This window comes from Plectrocnemia conspersa, unplaced genomic scaffold (assembly GCF_051122295.1).
Source record: "Plectrocnemia conspersa isolate PC_06_02 unplaced genomic scaffold, ASM5112229v1 ptg000013l, whole genome shotgun sequence".
Lineage (NCBI taxonomy): Eukaryota > Metazoa > Arthropoda > Insecta > Trichoptera > Polycentropodidae > Plectrocnemia > Plectrocnemia conspersa.
In genome coordinates this window covers 18,718,864-18,738,248 of record NW_028277177.1, presented here as the reverse complement: position 1 = coordinate 18,738,248, position 19,385 = coordinate 18,718,864, and the positions used below count along the sequence as shown (strand labels likewise).

General features: G+C 31.2%; 2 protein-coding genes and 1 long non-coding RNA gene across 3 annotated transcripts in view; all 3 read left to right on the top strand.

Moving 5' to 3' along the window:
- LOC148227493 (fat-like cadherin-related tumor suppressor homolog) overlaps positions 1-10,379 on the top strand; it is a 153,544-nt gene extending 143,165 nt beyond the window's left edge. The window contains exons 4-18 of the mRNA XM_088201987.1: positions 1,760-1,962; positions 2,031-2,137; positions 3,298-3,542; positions 3,602-3,788; positions 5,123-5,351; positions 5,410-6,673; positions 6,742-6,966; positions 7,047-7,070; positions 8,393-8,629; positions 8,695-8,895; positions 8,966-9,160; positions 9,344-9,549; positions 9,616-9,924; positions 9,994-10,138; positions 10,204-10,379. Coding sequence (XP_088058113.1) covers positions 1,760-1,962; positions 2,031-2,137; positions 3,298-3,542; positions 3,602-3,788; positions 5,123-5,351; positions 5,410-6,673; positions 6,742-6,966; positions 7,047-7,070; positions 8,393-8,629; positions 8,695-8,895; positions 8,966-9,160; positions 9,344-9,549; positions 9,616-9,924; positions 9,994-10,138; positions 10,204-10,379 — 3,953 coding nt within the window. The remainder of the gene's footprint in view (positions 1-1,759; positions 1,963-2,030; positions 2,138-3,297; positions 3,543-3,601; positions 3,789-5,122; positions 5,352-5,409; positions 6,674-6,741; positions 6,967-7,046; positions 7,071-8,392; positions 8,630-8,694; positions 8,896-8,965; positions 9,161-9,343; positions 9,550-9,615; positions 9,925-9,993; positions 10,139-10,203) is intronic.
- Positions 2,222-3,217, top strand: LOC148227494 (uncharacterized). Its single transcript, XR_015811892.1, has 4 exons — positions 2,222-2,367; positions 2,442-2,655; positions 2,782-2,921; positions 2,996-3,217. It is a non-coding gene; the product is annotated as an uncharacterized LOC148227494 (long non-coding RNA).
- Positions 10,380-10,444: 65 nt separating the features above from the next.
- On the top strand, positions 10,445-18,856 carry LOC148227492 (fat-like cadherin-related tumor suppressor homolog). The gene is made up of 14 exons (XM_088201244.1): positions 10,445-11,047; positions 11,232-11,468; positions 11,629-14,411; positions 14,485-14,737; positions 14,803-14,988; positions 15,048-15,206; positions 15,492-15,667; positions 15,733-15,832; positions 15,902-16,134; positions 16,200-16,353; positions 16,418-16,543; positions 16,631-16,912; positions 16,981-17,169; positions 17,758-18,856. The coding sequence occupies exons 1-14, from the start codon at positions 10,450-10,452 to the stop codon at positions 17,904-17,906; spliced, it is 5,625 nt and encodes a 1,874-aa protein (XP_088057370.1). The 5' UTR covers positions 10,445-10,449; the 3' UTR covers positions 17,907-18,856.
- Positions 18,857-19,385: the final 529 nt, after the last annotated feature.

The window sequence follows — 19,385 nt, the reverse complement described above, 5'->3', positions numbered from 1 at the left end:
CATCTTTGCGAAAAAAATTTAAGAGAACATCCTGCAAGCAATGAAAACCATAAATCTTACATTTTTTAAGAAACATCAGTTAAAAATTTAATAAAACAATTAAATTAAAATATTATGTTATGGTTTGACTTAAAAAAAATGAAACTTTCTTATTACGATTTTTAATCCTTTTATTCAAATATCTAAATATATTTTTAAAAGAAACACAATAATTAACTATTTAACAAGAGCTGCTTAATGTTTTTTTACTGATGGAAAATAAAATTAAAGAAATGAGTGATTGAAAAAGAGATGAGTGAAAAGTGCTATTATATAACAGCAAAAAGTTTGATAAAAATGGGACGGAAATAAGCCAAAAAATATTACTAACAGTAAACAAAGAATGATTGAAAGTTAGAATTTAGAATTATTTACATTGTTACTATATTAACAAACTAAAAACACTTTTATTCAAATTTAACATGCAAAAATTCAGCAATGTCTTTTGAAAATGAAATTTATTAGAAAAAATACACCCATATGTATTATCTGAAATTGTCAATTTTAAGTGTTACATTGTAACACTTGAAACAGTTACAAGAAGTAACTCCATTATCAGGAAAAGGCTTACAGAATTGGAAAATAAAATGTAACAAATTGCGAATAAACCTATACACATATGCAAATATTGTAAAATATAAAAAAATTTAAGAGAATTTTAAAAATTGGTATGCTATAAAAAAAACATGAATTGTCCGTATCATTACCCATTGCTTGTAACATCAACCGCAACCGAAATTTACAACTTCATATTATATTTATATATTTTCCACCTTTTAGCTTAATGAAATTAAACTTTGGACTAATTTAAAATTTGCACAATTATTTTTTAAATCTGTATTTTAAAAATTAAAATAAATTTCCTTAGTATTTTTTTTGCTATTTTTTTGTATTAGTGAAATATGTTTTATTATTTTTTTTAAGCGTTTTTTTATTTTCTTCAAAACATTACGAATAAACAATAATAATTGATTGTCAATAGTTGATAATTACGAATATTTGCGAACTCCAAAATATAACTTATTTCTTATACAATACATTTCTTTTCGGCAAACGTAATAATTAAAAGTGATTTTAAAATATATGTATAATATATTTAAAATATTAAAATAAATTTTAAAATTTTAAATCTCTTTAGATAGAAAATTATTTGAAATAATTATTAAAAGAAGTAAAATACAAATCATAAAAAATATTAATGCAAAGAATACACCGGGATATGACTTATTAATCAATAAAATAATTACCGGTAAAAGTCATTAGATTCATAACAATCGTATTCAACTCAGTAGTTAAACTACTTTCTAACCTCCTTCAAATTAATTTGCTGATAATTGTCAATAAACTTATTTACGAATACACAACATCATCCCTTTTTTTACTTCAACTAAAGTGTACGCGAATTCCATTATAATTTTTATAAATATTTTTACAACGAAAACTGACAGCCAATTGGCTAAATAAATACTATATTAAAAAGCCAAATAACTATTGAAAACTTTGAGTCAAACTTTAAATTAAAAACTACAAGTTAAATAATAAACATACTGAAACATTCATTGGATATGCAAGGTACTTGTGCGTTTCATAATAAATTATCTACATTTACAAAATAAATTTAATAATAGTTTTAAAAGTTTTTAAAGTATACTTATGGCTTAAATCGTTTTACTATCGTAATAAAATTTTGAACTAACCTGATATTCACCTTTATTCTTAGGAATCTTAAGTACAACGGGGAAGCTCGACAGAGAGACTCAGTCGCATTATTGGTTGGATATACAAGTATCTGATGATGGAACTCCTTGGCTTTCTTCGACCACAAGAGTGCTAATCCAAGTCGCCGATGTCAACGACAACGCACCAAGCTTCATGGAGCAGTACTATTGGATCAAAATACCGCTTGGAAGGGCGCCTACTCAGGTAATTTTAATTTAAATATCGGGAACATCAACCCGAATGATAGTAAACAATCAATATTTTTATTTCAGCAAATAAAGATGAGTAAAGAAATCTTAAGTGATTCTAGTAAGACTGATGAACAAGAAGAAGTTTTAGCTTGGAGAGTGCACAACGAAGAACTTAGGGGTATTCCTTTGTTCAGAGTATGTCATTCTATCAATAAAATAATGATAAAATTATTGATTATTAATATTAAATATATATATTATTCAGGCTGTCGCTTACGATGAAGACGAAGGAGTAAATAGTGAAATAATCTACAGTGCCAAATCCGGAAAGGGAAAAGCGTTATTTTTTATCAACTCTGAGACTGGTTTAGTTTACTCTAATACTGAATTAGAAATTGGTAGTTTTCATGAACTTCATGTAATATATTATAATTTGTATTACATTAATAACATTAAGTTTCGTTTATAATGATACATGTATAACAATCGCAGATAAGAGCCTCGGATAATGGTACGCCGCCAAAAGTTACCACGACACGTGTCGGTTTAGAAGTGGTTTCTGTATCAGAAGTTTCTCAACACCCACCGACGACAAAATCGCTGACTCTCAATGCAAAAGTGACGGAATCGGATAAAGTTGGCTTTCTTGTGTCTCAGATACAAGCGTATGACGAAGACAACGATACATTATGGTATGAAATTATAGGTAAGAAATTTATGCATTAATATTATTTTATAATATTGTAAAATGTCAAGGGGCATACAATATTGTTGATTCTCCGCATTTCATATTTTTAATAAAAAAAAATACATTTTTTAATAAAATTTTCAGATGGTGACAGTGAATTTAATTTTTACGTGGGTCGTGAAAATGGTAATGTATTACTAGCCAAAAAAGTAATTTGGGAGAAGCAAAATAGTTACACTTTAAATATAAGTGTAACAGACGGATATCATGTCATATTTGTCACGGTATTTTTTTATTTATATATAAAAAAAAATATTAAATAAAATTTAGACTAATATTATTTCAATCAATATTTTAGTTGAATGTATTCATCATCAATGATATAATCGAAGAAGGTCCAAGATTCAGTCAACATTTATACGTAGTAAACGTATCTGAAAATTATGCCGGAGGAAGTCCGATTTTATCATTGAGAGCATCTGGTCAAGATCATCTGACATACAATGTTCACAATGCTCAAAACCCAGCTTCATTGGGCCTTTTTAAAATAGATTCAGCTAGTGGTGATATTACAATTAAAGAACCTCTTGATAGGTGAAATATATTTTTTTATATATTATGCTAAAAGTGTAAATATATTATTGATATTATATATTATAGAGAAACTATTGAAGAGCACATTTTAACTGTGATGGTCAAAGATCAATCCATGAAATCTAAACGCAACTGTACAAGGGTTCACGTTCGAGTGTACGATCACAACGATCATTCTCCAGAATTTAACGCTAAAATAATACAGGGTAAAGTTTTTGAGACATCGCCGGTTGGAACGTCAGTAGTCAAAGTTCAAGCTAGCGATAAAGACAAAGGAGAGAATGCTGTTATAACATATTCAATAAGTAGTGGTGTGTATATTTATATAAGATATCATTATGAATTATAAGTAACTATTTTTTTAAAATAGGTAATCTAGGAAATATATTTTCTATTGATCCAAATATGGGAGATATAATACTAGCATATGAATTGGACATTAATGTAGCATTTGAATATATGCTGCAAGTTAAAGCTTCAAATCCAGGACCGAATCCTCTTTCTACAACCATACCGGTGCATATTATGGTAACGATGGCTGAAAATGCGAAACCCAGGTATAAAAAATTGACGTTTGATATAACATATATAATATTAATTCAAAAATGCGCAACTTATGCTCATTTGCTATACTTTTTCAAACATGCATGTTATTAGAAAGAAACGATAAAAATAGGGCATGTCTAGTATTGATTCTAAGTATTATATAATATACTTTTTATAAAAAAAAATTTCTGATATTACTTGTATCCGAAATTAATAAGAATTAAACAGAGTTTCAAAGATATACCATTGCAAGTTAACTTTATTTTAACACTGTGAGTTAACTGATTAATATATCATTTAATTAATAATAATAACAATTACCTAATTTCCTAAAATAATCATCGCCAATATTTTGAAATAGAAATTGCCAATTATCCATAGATAATATTGCGTTAATATATTATTAAGTAATTTATTTATTTAATACGAATTGATCATCATGTCTTTATAGCTTTCTCCAATGCGTCAATATAACAGTTTCTTCGTTATTTTATACACATACATTTTTAGATATATTATACATATACATCAGTCACGTGCGGTGAGATACATTTCCTTTCGCTCGCTCGCGTATTGCGTAACATGAGTGAGTAAGAGTAATATAACTTGCAATTTATTGATGAAAACATTCGATGAGCACATATTGAGGACCTGTGAATTGGCTTCCAGGATCATGTGATTAACCATCTTTGGATTATTTTTAAACCAATCCGATAAACCAGAGACGACGGACGACTTGGAAGCCAACATTCGCCGCGTTATTTCCGATATATAGCTCGAAAAAGTGGTCGAAAATTGCGCTTCATTCGTGCTAGCCGGCACACATATACCCGAAATCATATTTAAACACTAATGGCATAAAATTATCGTTCCAATAAAGGCAATAGGATTTTTATATGTTTTATTTAATTTTAAAGTTCTATACCTCTAAAAAAACACCCTTTACAATAGACTTTCGCGTGTCTTGTTAGGGTTTTTCACCTGTTAAGTACACGCACGCGATTATATATGTATACCCTCATTATGTATATTTTATTGAACATTTTAACACCTGCTGTTTTGCGACGAAAATGCACCAACTAACACAACGTCAACTTTTACCGTATTTTATTTTTTCTTTTCCCTAAACTTAATGTTTTTTTTTAACCACAAGGAATACAATAGAAAATAAAATGACAATAAAAAATTAAAGCAAAAACTAAAAATTATGTAAATTCACATTTCCTACTTTGTTTAAATATTTTAAGCTGTAAATTGTGTTTTTATAAATAATGTTATAATGTTTTTTAAACAAAGTATGTTACGTATTTTTTTAATATATTTAATAAAAATGCATTTTTTTCAGATTTTCTAAACAAATCTATAGTGCAGACGTTTATGAAAATGGACCATATGGCTTATACGTAGGACACGTCGATGCAAGATCAACATCTTCCCTCACATTTGATATTATGGAAGGAAATATGAATGACGTATTCGATATTAATCCTTCAACTGGTGTAATAACTACAAAGTATCCACTGGACTATGAAAAATATCACCAATACAACCTCACAATTGCAGCGACTAATATGGTAAGTTTAATAAACATGGATACATTCTATATTATCATCAATCTATGTTATATTTTAGGGTGGAATATCTTCAGTGTGTACTTTTTTAATTCATGTCCTCGATAAAAATGACAATGCTCCAAAATTTCTAGCAACTAAATACGAAGGCAGTATTGATGAATCGGCACCGATATCTTCGCTCGTATTTTTAAATGCTAGTACAAGATTGATCATTACTACTGAAGATTTAGATTCGGGAATAAATGGTATGAAAGTCTTTGAAATAATAGAACCATTTCCAAAAAAGTATTTTCATATCGATTCCACAACCGGTGCGATCAAAGTTATAAAGTCTTTGGACTATGAAACGAATGAGTATTTCAGCTTTCACGTGAGAGTTGCTGATACAGGAAAACCTTCATTATCATCTGATACACTATCAGAAGTTTTCATTAAAGTTATTGATGTGAACGACTGTCCGCCAAAATTTAGTCAAATGGAATATAATGCTACTCTACTCTTACCGACATATAAAAATGTTGCTGTTATATCATTGACGGCAGTAGATGGAGACAAAACACAGAAAGAGCCATTGAAATACGATATAATAGATGGAGATAAGAAAAATGTGTTTGCTATAGATCCATTAACTGGAATCATATTTGTGATGCAGCCCGATAAAATTAAGCAATCTTATAAATTGCACGTCAGAGTTTCAGACGGCAAGTACTCGAATATCGCACAAGTTAATATAAACGTAGACGATTTCGAAGACTCAAATCTAAAGTTTCAAAAAAAGTATTATGAAGGTAGCGTAATGGAGAACAGCACTAAAATTGTAACAGTTGCAGTTGTAAATGTTCTCGGTAGCTACATAAACGAACAGATTGAGTTTAAAATATTAAATCCGACGGATATGTTTACAATTGGATCTACTTCGGGAGCAATTCAGACCACTGGTGTTAAATTCGATAGAGAGATTAAAGATAATTATATATTGATAGTGGAAGCTAAGAGAACGGTCCATAAGAATAACAAAACTTCCCAAGCCGTTCACTCTTTGGTCAACATCACCATTATGGACGTAAATGATAACTGTCCGACCTTTGTCAATTTGCCGTATTACGCCATTGTATCTGTGGACGATCAGAAAGGTCATGTTATAGCAAAAGTACACGCAGTAGACTTAGATAGCTTAGAAAACGGCGAAGTGCGCTATGAGATGAAACGTGGGCACGGAGAACTGTTTAAAGTTTGCCGTAAATCAGGAGAGATATCGCTCAAACAGAATCTCGAAGGACATAATAAAGAATATCAATTGATCATTGGTGCATATGATGGAGGTAATATTATTTTTTTATCTAATACATCAATTTTAAAATATATTTTTTAATATTACATATACTTTTAGGCGTCACTCCTTGTTATACTGAAACAACTGTAAATGTGAAAGTCGTTGATAGATCTATGCCAGTGTTTAATAAACAGTTTTATGCCATCAATGTGCCTGAAAATGTTGATACACTAAGTCCTCTAGGATCACCAGTTCAAGCTTCATCTCCATTGGGAAGAAAATTAATTTATAGCATCGTAAGTGGAAATGAACTAGAGAAATTCATATTGGACTTCAACACAGGTTAATATTTGTTTATAAGTAAGATGTACAATCGATAATGTATACTAACTAAATTTACTTTAAACTTATAATGCAATCAGCTTCAGATAGTAAAAATGGACCTTGTAAGTATCATTCAGAAATTTATTTGTTTATTAGTCTATAATGTAGTAGATAATTTATCTTGTAATGATCGGAAAAGTTTTAGATTCAGTAGTGATACGTGTATATTTATTTGGAGCATCTCTCACAATTCTGTGCTTCATTCTAATACTATTAAAGTCACTGTCTTTGGATAGGTATGCTAGAACTAATATTCTAGTACTCTTTTTAAAAGAACTGCCTGTCTGCGTCTGTAGTATCTAGTCGTTACCGAATATCAGGTTACACTTTGGACGTCGTAGTTAGACCAAGGTTGACGTGAAGAGAGAAGCTGTTGTTTCGACGGTCTTCTCCGTTGAGCAATTTCTTTCTCGGTCGATGCTTAGCATAGCTCTGCTTGGTGGTAGTTCGGATGAAGTCGACACTTACTGGAGGAAGTTTTTTATGAATGTTTCTGTCGAAAGTTAATTCTGAATGGACGTGAATAAGATGCTTAGTAGAAGTTAGATAGATGAGATTTCTTTGCTAGCGTACTCACGACGCGACAACCAATGAAATTTGATTTTTTTATATCCATCATCTTTCTTGTTAGAATATTTGCGTTTTAACAGGTGGATATTTGGCAACACTGGACCTTTCGTATGCCACCTGCTACACTTATGAATGCATTTGTAAGAGCCCCAAATGGCCGTTAAGAACAATAATCTCTGTCCGTCGTATATAAAGGCACTTATTGCCGAGTTGAAAGGACTAATGTCATTTTAGTTTATTGCGCTTTTAACGTATATATGCGACAAATTCTTTTCTCAAGATCAATGCGTGCTTTATACCTGGCTAAATGGTTGTCACATTATTATCAAAAAAATATATCTAAAATTAATTACATTTTGAACATATGCTGTTTCCTGAAAAAATGTCGCATTCCCATAAAGCATGCATTAGGGCCCCATGTCGACGTCACATCTTGCGTCTCTTTCTAGCGTCGTCTTGGAGGCGCCTCGCTACCGCTCGCGCCGACTAAAAAAACCTAACCTTTTTTTAATGATATTGTATTGATTTGTTCTCATTTCGGTATATCTTGTAATTATCCAGCATCATCCAATCTATTACTAACTGATCCCGCGATCGCAGCGGCGTATGAAGCGACGCCTGTGAGTATTTGTGGAACTGATTTCGGCAACGTCATCGTGACGTCACTGTGGCGCTCTAACGCGTGTGTTTTGGGAATTCGCGAAAAAATGCATTTCTTATTACAAAAAATTGACATTATATGTTTTAGTCACATACACCTAAATAATATAAATCTATGTGATTTAATTACAAATTTTATGTAAAATACTTACAGGTCAGATACTTGCTACAGAAGAATTGGATTATGAAGAGCAACAACTTCATCAATTAACAATCAGAGCTACTGATAGCGTTTCTGGTGTATTTGCCGAAGTGAGTGTATCTATCCTTGTCGAGGATATCAATGATAATCCTCCAGAATTTTCTGCAGATAGTTTTCACGTCTCAATATCCGAAACAGCTGCTTATAATACACTCTTATTAAAGATGGACGCACATGATAATGATACAGGTAAGATTATATAAAAGCAATAGAATCTAAATAAGAACTTAAATGAAATGCATTGTTTAAAACAGGAATTAATCAAGAGGTTTCATACAGCATAGCACCAATTACAGATGAAATAAAAACATTTTTTTATTTGGATGCGATAGATGGTAGTTTGTATCTAAAAAAATCTTTAGATAGAGAAAAGGTCTCAGTTTATCATTTTACTGTGGTAGCAATAGATAAAGGACTGCCAGCATTGTCTAGTACTGCACACGTATGGGTCAATGGTAATATTCTTTATATTTTTAATTGTTTGATTTATATATTATTATTATAAAAAATACTTTTTTACTATAGTACTTGACATGAACGATAATCCACCTCATATGGAGCAGAATATATACAATTGTATACTATCAGAACATGCAAAACGTGGACAGTTTATAACACGAGTGACGGCTAGTGATCCTGATATAACCGATCAAGCTAGTTTAAGTTATTCCATCGTAGGGGGAAATGAAAGACAAGTATTTTCTATCAATCAAACAAACGGTGTGTATAACATATTATATAGATACATTCTATATCTTTACTTTAATTAGAATAATGGCCTAATAAATACACTATACTACAATATTATTGGGCTACACAATGAGAAAATTTATATTTTTCAATAATATGTATTTTACTATATATTTTTATATAGTAAAATATATTATGATATATTATTTTTAGGTATAATAAATTTAATGAGCATTGAAAAATTTGGTAAATCACATTTGGCAATCTTGAACGTGTCTGTTACTGATGGTGTTTATACCACTTTTGGAAGAGTAAAGATAACTTTGAACCCATCGAATAAACATACGCCTCATTTTAAGCATTCAATACAAGAAGTTGATGTAATGGAGAATAAACCACCTGGAACATTAATACTCATTGTAAGTATCATATTTTATAATAATAAATAATAAAATTTCTTTAACATCTATTTTTACAATATACAGGTCAAAGCTGAAGATGAAGATTTTGGGGAATACGGATCTTTGACGTACTCGATACAATCAAATCTGTTGAAAGACATATTCTCAATCAATCCTCAAAGTGGAGAATTAACGACTGTTATAAAATTAGATAGAGAAAGTACAAAATCGTATGAAGTACCAATAATGGCTATCGATGGCGGAGGAAAACCGTCTTTCACGATTATTAGAGTGTTAGTCGGTGATGAAAATGATAATACTCCCATGTTTTTGTACAAAGAATATAAAATATCAATCTATCTGAATCAAAGCTTATTGAGTCCCTTCATTATTGTATGTCGAACCATAATATAATATATATATATAATTAATACAACAATAATAGAATGTATATACTTTAAGATAAAAGCTATAGATCAAGATGAAGGAAGCAATAGTGAGATTCAATACTCAATCTATCATCCTGAGAATCTTGGTATAAGTAACGTATTCTCTATAGATTCTGTTACCGGTGGAATGTCTCTCCTAGATGATTCTTCTACTTTAGGTAATTTAAATATTTAAATTTTAGTATGCTTCTATAAAATTTAATTTACATAAAAACATTTTTAGAATCACAAATATATCAATTTTGGGTGAGAGCAACTGATTCTGGTAATCCATCATTATACGCAGACGTTCCTGTTGAAATATATTTAATGTCTGTAGTAGATGAAGTTCCAGTATTCAGCATAAATCATGAAAAATATTTCGTTCTTGAAAATTCTCCTCAAGGTATGACTATCTAATGTTTTATCTACTATTTATTTTAATTTAACCATATATTTATTTTTAGGAACTGTAATAACTCGACTAAAGATGACGTCAAACATGCCGGTTACTTTTCAGCTCCTTCCTGCAATATTTGATGCGTCATTATTTTACATCGATAATCTAGGACAAATAATTGTATCAGGGGCGATTGATAGAGAAACTACAGAGTCATACTCAATTGGAATCACAGCTGAAACTAGCAATAGTCCACCGCTAATGGCTTTCACAGAAATTATAGTGGATGTTATTGACGAAAACGACAACGCCCCAATGTTCCACAGTTCTCCAATGTTTTTAAATTTAGCTGAGAACATCGAACAAGGCTCTACAGTGATGAAGATCATAGCAGAAGACAAAGATTTTGGTTCTAATGGCGAAGTGCGATATGCCCTTGGAGTAGATATGGGAGACGTCGGTAATATTTTTGCTATTGATCCATACACTGGATGGATGACTACTCTTGTGGAATTGGACAGAGAAACTCAACCCATATATAAATTTCAAGTCCTGGCAATTGATAATGCTCATCAAAAACATATCAGTAGAACGACAGCAATAATACGCTTAAAGGACTATAACGATTGCCCACCGTTATTTAGTAACGCTATTTACAATGCCACAGTTAGTGAAGATGCTTCACCAGGTACAGCTATAAAAATATTAAGTCATTGCATTTTGGATTTAATTATACAATAATAATGCTTCATTGATTGCACTTATAATTTTCTAAAATACATTTAATAAATAAATAAATTTAAAACGCAATGATTTAGTACTTGAACTATTAATTATAAATATATAATCAATTGCTAAAAAAAATATTTTAGGAACAGTTATTATTCGACTTGAGATAAGCGACGAAGATTTTGATGTATCACCAGTAGATTTTTATATAACTTCCGGAGATAACTTATGTCAATTTAATATTAAATCGACTGGAGAGGTATTTGTAACAAAGCCTTTGGATAGAGAAACTGTATCTAAATATAAATTGGAAATAATTGCAACTGATGGCAAACATTCAACGTTTACAGTTCTAGTCATAAATGTTTTAGATATTAATGGTAAATATTATGTTAAATTATCTATCTATTATGCCTAGAATCAGTATCAAACATCATTATCTGTTGATATGTATTAAATAACAGGAAATTGCAACAGATATTGATTCTAGATGCCACAATAAACTATATTTATTGTTACAATATGAATTTATTTTTACAGATAATGCTCCTTATTGTTTGCGGCATCATTATTACAATACATTATCAGAAAATTCTGCAATTGGATATACAGTTTTAACAGTTTTGGCCACCGACGCCGATCAAGAACAAAACGCTCAATTGAGATACTTCCTATCAGGTTTTAAATCTGAACATTTCACTATAGACAAAAAATCTGGTGAAATCAAGACTGCCATTAGTCTCGATAGAGAAAAATACTCGAAATACAATTTAATAGCTCACGTTCAAGACAAAGATAAAACATCGTGGGAATGTCTTTCTGAAATACATCTAACTCTATTAGACATCAATGATAATGCGCCACAATTTTCAAACACGCAATACAGTGTAACACTTCCAGAAGATGTTGAAATAGGAACGCTTGTAATTAAAGTACATGCATCAGATAAAGATTTGGGTGTAAACAGAATCCTTCGATATTCACTCATAGATGATTTACAAGGCCAATTTTCGATATCGTCAGACAACGGGATTATCACTGTATTGACACCACTGGATAGAGAAACACAAAGTTCTTTCAGTTTGGATGTTCATGTAACTGATTTAGGCAAACCTGCGTTATGGAGTCAAGCGTCTATTCAATTAACTGTTTCAGACGTGAACGATAACCCTCCAGAATTTAGCACGAAAAACTATTATGCCACAATTTCTGAGACGAATGACGTTGGTTTAGAAGTAGTTCGAGTTTTAGCAACTTCAAAGGACACAGGAGTCAATGCTGATATATTCTATTCTATAGTTGCAGGGAATGATCACAAGAAGTTTATCGTACATCCGAAAACTGGTGTTATAACCATTTTAGATAAACTTGATTATGAAAAGGCTAAAGAATATATTTTGACAATTCAAGCAATGGATAGAGGCATACCACCTTTGAGTAACCTAGCATCTGTAAATATCTCTATTACAGATAGCAATGATAATGCTCCAAAATTCTCACAAAATATATATAACGCTCAGATAAAAGAAGATACGGGCGTTACAGAAAAAGTTCTACAAGTCATAGCCACAGATTTAGATAGTGGCTCGAATGGTAAATTGGTGTATTCGATTGAAAAAGGAGATAGTGGAAGAAAATTTATAATTAATAGTATCTCTGGATTGATTTCTTTAGCGTCTAGATTGGATAGAGAGACGCATTCGAGCTTTCAATTAGAAATACTAGCTAAAGATTATGGAATTCCGTCACTATCAAGCTCCGCCATTATTAATATTGAAGTAACGGATTCAAATGATAACGTGCCACAATTCTCTAAAGCTAACTATTCGTTCATTATTCAAGAAGATAAACCTATCGGTTATTTAGTAACAGAGTTTGTGATAAGTGATGCTGATATCCCACCGAATTCTGAACCATACATATTTGATATTCGCTCCGGAAATGAAGACGGATGTTTTATATTAGAACAAGATGGATATTTGAGAACGGTTGTAAAATTTAATCATAAACTGAAAAATAAGTATCTATTACACATAAGAGTTTTTGATAACGGTTCTCCTCCATTGTATTCTGATACTTTGGTCAATATTAAGATCATTGAAGAGTCGCAATATCCACCAATTGTTACCGCGCTTGAGATAAACATAAATTCATTTTCTGATGAATTTATCGGAGGTCATATTGGAAAGATTTACGCATTTGATCAAGATGTATATGATATTTTGAGCTATGAGATAGTTCCTTCTAAAGATACACCTTCTATAAATTTATTTAGCATAAATGAGAAAGACGGTAATATTTATGCTCTTCCACAATTAGATATTGGTGATTATACTTTAAATATAAGCGTGACGGATGGTAAATTCATTACGTTTTCTATAGTCAGAATTATAATGGAGTTTGTGAGCGAAGAAATGATGAGAAATGCTGTCGTGATTCGATTCAGAGATGTCAGTGCTAAAACCTTTGTAGCGAATCATCGTAAAGGATTTGTACGCACTGTAAGAAATGCTTTAAATTGTCATATAAAAGATATAATTATTATAGGCATTCAACAATCATCAGATGATGCGAATAAAATTATTTATAAAAATAAGCGTTCATCTCTCGGATTAAATAATACCGAGCAACTGATTCATCGTATAGCTAGAAGGATAACAAACAGAGATTTAGACATTTTATTTTCTGTTAGAAAACAGTCATCTCAAGGTGTATATGCTTATTTTACTTCAGAAACTATAAGAAAATCATTAAATTTACATCTGGAAGAATTAGAAGAATCAACTAAGCTAATCGTTGAAGAAATGGTAAGAATCAAATGTAATGCGCATTATTGTGCTTATGGAGAATGCCAGGAGCGTTTCATTTTGGATATAAATAAACCAATACCGATTATAACGGATGATATAAGCTTAGTTTGTCCGTTTTATCAACATAAAGCTGAGTGCAAATGCCATGATGGTTATGGAGGAGAAAAATGTGAGACGATCGTCAACGAATGTGCTAAAAAGCCATGCCAAGAGAATGAGAAATGCTTTCCTGATAAGACAATTCAAGGATATAATTGTCAATGTGTGGATAAATTAGAAGAAGGGAAGTGTCATTTGGAAATGACTAAATGCCAAAGTGGTGGCTGTTATAAACCCATAAACTCGGTCTTCTTCAGTGGCAAAAGTTTTGTACTGTATAAGATCAGTAAAGAAGTGCTGAATGGGAAACGATTTTATGAAGATCAACTAATATTGTCTTTTAAAATCAGGACAATATATCCATCAGGGATTCTAATGTTTGCAACTGGAAAGATCGATTACAACATTTTAGAGGTTACTTGTTAAATTTCATAAAATATGTACATAAAAAAAAGAATATACTTTAACAATACTGTATCATTTTTAGATCATTAACGGAGTTGTTCAATATAGACTGGAATTAGGTTCAGGTGAAGGAGTCATCAGAGTAAATTCTGTAAAAGTATCCGATGGACGGTGGCATGAGGTTAAGCTAGAACGAGACGGAAGTAGCGCACATCTTACAGTTGACAATAAACATGTTGCACACGGATCAGCTCCTGGTATGAACGGAATCTTAAACCTACATTCTGATGATATATACTTTGGAGCAGAAGTTACAGAGCATCCTGCTATCCTCGGTAAATCATTATTGCTTCAATATGTGTATCTTTTATTATACTAAATATGTTTTTTCTGTGTTTAGGCTTAGACGATATACGGAAAGGATTTGTAGGGTGCTTGGGAGATCTTCACGTTTCTAATGAAATAGTTTCTTTACATAATGGGGGAGTTGGAGGCTTTTTGGCTTTGAAGATGCTAAACGTTGAGTTCAATTGTCCAGCGACGTTAGAACCACCAGGATCTTGTGGAAGCTTTCCATGTTTAAACGGTAATACCTTTATTTTATACTTGCTTAAATATATTTTAACAACTCAATAAATGTTTTAGGAGGAACTTGTATAAATTTACTAAAGTCTTCAGATAGTGAAAATAACTATCAATGCCAGTGCCACGAAAGGTTTATCGGAGTGCAATGTGAAATTGATACTGATCCTTGCGCATCTCAACCGTGTTTGTATGGAGGAATATGTTCATTTTCAACTGAAGGTAAGTGCTTTGCATTTAATTCAATTTTTAGATATTTACTACTGTAGGAATTATATTGAAAAATAATGATGTCACTTGCCCACGGGCTGAATCGGAGTTTTACAGTGCAGATTTTTATTTATTCAACATTTTAAAGCACTATCAAGAATACATCTGCCTCATGTCATTGTTCCACAAACTCTTGCTTTTGTTTTTCTTATTTTATCTATCGCAGTCATGCAACTCTTTTATTGTCATCATTGTCACAAAAAATACTTTAACATTATTATTTAAAAATGTTTTCAGGAGGATTCAAATGCTTGTGTAATCCTCCATTGAGAGGTAGTAGATGTGAACTAGGAAGATGGTGTGGAAGTGAAGATCTGAACAATAAGCCAATTTGTAATCATGGAGGATTGTGTGAAGAAGGCGATCTTGGTCCAGCTTGTCGGTGTCACGGATATTATGGATCACATTGCGAGGTACAGTAATTGTACTTCCATATTCTTCAATAAAAATAGACCAATAACTAATTTGATTGTTGCAGTTTGATATTGATGAATGCAAAGGAGATCCTTGTCTAAACGGAGCTACATGTATTAATGAACCTGGAAGCTTCAGATGTGTTTGTCCTCCAGATAAAACAGGTTTATTTTTATCTAAACAATATCTTTATATAATAACAATAATATATTAAATATTATATTTTTTATTAGGCATGCATTGTGGCAATCCACTTCACTCTAATGCGGTTACATCAGGAGTATACGAACTATTTGGTCGTGAAAAGCTTTTATGGCTGATGGCACTAACTGGAGGAGCTTGCATATTAATTTTAGTTTGCACTATCGTTTTGAGTTGTTACAAAAAACAGCAACATGTCATGCAACCAGAATCTAAACCAAACATTCTTAATTCTAACTTGAAGCCGGAAAAGTCAATCATGAAGGTATGCACATTACATTTCAAAGTAATATATTTTACAGTCACATAAAAATGTTCATATGATTCCAGAAAGTATCTAAGCTGTCTAATATTGAATCACAAGGAATATCACTGTCTGATCAACAGCTGTCTTACACATCTATAAGTTCTCCTCACGATCAATTACGTTCACCGCATATGATTCTCAACAATATGGAGATGCTTCGGAATTACGGTTCAGCTGGTACGTTACTCTTACTCTTTAATGATAATATTATATTTGATTTGTATAATACAATATTATTTAGGCGATGGCCTTGAAAATATACCATCGAACTACAAAAAGAACTTGAATAAGGATGAGCAGCCTCGAAAAGTATCATGGGCGGAGCAGATGCATGTACAATCATTCCAAGACAATCGTATTAATAATGGTGAAGATTATAAAAACAAAATATATTTTTTAATTTGCACTTTAGCATTTGAAAATTTGTATTAAATAATATTCCATTAAATTTCAGATCTATCAGGAAATTACAGTATCAAAGAAGAAATTATTAGCCCTCCGAAAGGCTATCATTGGGATTGTTCTGATTGGCATAACAATGGAGGAGTACCATTATCAAACATAACAGAGATAACTGGAAGTGAAATAGCAGATTCTTCAAGTTATAGGAGCGAAAGCAGTGAATACGCTTCTAGTGCATCTGTAAAAGGAAAATCAATATTGAAACGTTCTACAGATAATTTAGATGCGACAGTAGAACAAACTTTTCCATTGAATCAAGATGAAATACAAACTGGTAAGTAGATACAACTAAAAAATTTGATAAAGTATAGTTTTTTAATTAATATATTGTCGTTGTTAAAGGAGCAAATTATCACCTTCATCCCAATACTTATTTACCATGCTTCACATACAGTTCTACAGATGGTGAAACAGAACCCGATAGAGATAACGATCTTGATGATAACGGTGTAGAACCGTATGGATTTCCATCGATGCGAAGAAGAAAGAATTATAGCGATAATCAAATAGGATCCGTTATTACAATGCTAGGTAATATTTGATAAATAATTAGGTCAGTCTACAAATCCATGCTTATATAGTGAAAAATAATGTAAATTATGCACTTCGTTAATTATTCTATACCCCTTAGACGAGAATCTTAAAATATTATATATGCATCAAAATCCTCAGATTTGATTAAGGGCTTTAATGTATATCTGAATACATTTTAATGTATTTAACTTTTTTTCAAGAGAAACTAAAAACGTGATCTCTAGATTAGATAGAATGCACTGTAAAAAATATGCAACTTACCTGTGAGAGTACATTTACTTACAGCTACTTATAATTAATATTTGTGCAGCAATTTGAGTCACGTCCGCGTACAGTTTGTATAATTATGTTTATGTATACGTGAAATCCTCGTAGCCTTGTCTGTGTCTGTAGAATCCAGTCGTCTCCGAAGCATACTCCCACATTATATTAATTTTTTACTTGTCTTCAGCGAGGACAAACATTTTAGTTCATTACTTGTAATAACATAGTTTGCAAAAAATTTGTCTCCTGTTTAAAAATTATAGACTGCTTTAATTTATGTATTGCTTATTGTACACGTATTAATCTAAGCTAATTCAACAGAAGAAAGAAGTTCACTTCTCGGCACTGCAGGTACAAGCAGTCTATCGATTAACGCATGCGACATAGTAGAAGACTCTGAGAATGAATACAACGCTCGAATGCAGTCGAAGAGGAAAAAGTCAAATTCTTCGCATGATACACAAGTGTGACATAGGGTAATCGCCTCTCATCTTGCGGAGGCTGCAGGGTATCCAAAATCAATACACAAAAATAACATCTTATGGTATAAATTAATCATCAGATACGCCATACTGACGACATGATCGTTGTGATATAATAATTTGTGTTTCAAAAACACGTTTTAATAAAATTTGCCTTAAAAAAGTGTAAAATAAATAATTCCGATAATTTCAGTGAAATTAGTGATGTGTAAATTGAAGAAGAAATTGAATACGGACCAATATAATGGAGAAAAGTTCACGTGCAAAAGATGACGGATTTTAAAGATGTGCTTTTTTATATACAGATTGTTTTATTGTAAACCGTATTTTCTTACGTAGATCTTCAATGGTTGTAAATATTTTATAATATTTTAAATTCATGCCCAAAAATTTGAGTTAAAACGTAATATTTTTGTACATTTCTTCCTCGAACGTTAAACTATCCGTCAACACTTTTGCATTAAAGTATTTATTAATATTTAGCGATTGTATGATATCTGATAGGTATGAATCTTTAATAGTGAGATTCAGCGTGATATTTATATATATGTGTGTAAATATACTTGTAAAGACTTTAATCAATGTAGGACTCGATTGTCCTTACGAATTGGTGCTCAGAATTTGTATTAATCATATCAATACAACTTAATAAATAAAAATAGAACTGTTTTTATATATTAACATTTTCATATCACTTCAATCATCTGTAATGTATTGTGTTTTATATTGTAAATATGTATGTATCTTTGTAAAGTGTTTCAAAAGCTCAACACAAACAACTCTTTGCAAAGGTGGTCTTCCTGTCATTACGTTTGAAGTTTTCAATAGTTTTATTTTTCAAGATATACTTCTAAATAATATTAAATATATACATACATATTATTATGTACATAATAATTATATAAGATTGTATATTCGACTGCACAATGTAAAAATGAATCTACCTTTTTTATAAAAATCTTTAAATAATAATGTACTTGTTTCACTTTTACTGGTTAAGTTTCAACATGTCCTCCTAAGTCCTACCGGCTCAATTCCACAAAAAAAGCTTTCCATTTCCACTTTAAACTGGTTTTAGAAATTGGTCATTACGTATCTTCCATATAATTTAAGCTACATGGATTCGACACTCCATTAATGTCGATTAAGGGATTAGCGCTTGTTGACGCCCGTTTCGCCTCTTGTATGTGTTCACGAACGCCGTCATACGAGACGATTCATCCAAGTTCCGATGAACTAATTCATGTAGTAACAAAAGCAAATAGTGGCACAAGTAAAAGTATAAAAGTGCAGTGCAAGTTTTTTTGTTTTTTTTTATTGATAATCTAAATGTGTACCATATCTCTTGCTTGTATTAAAATATAATTTAGCCATGTAGCAAACCAAATAATTATAATTTAGTTGGGTATCAAACCTTTTTAACTATTTCCTTTCTTTTCTCCGATCGTTAGAAGTCAGAACCCTGTT

Coding starts and splice junctions, on each gene's coding strand:
- LOC148227492 (XM_088201244.1), top strand. CDS start 10,450: ATGACGTCAAACATGCCGGTTACTTTTCAGCTCCTTCCTGCAATATTT. Junction 14,989..15,047: donor AAGCTTTCCATGTTTAAACG/GTAATACCTTTA, acceptor TAAATGTTTTAG/GAGGAACTTGTATAAATTTA. Junction 15,668..15,732: donor ATTATGGATCACATTGCGAG/GTACAGTAATTG, acceptor TGATTGTTGCAG/TTTGATATTGATGAATGCAA.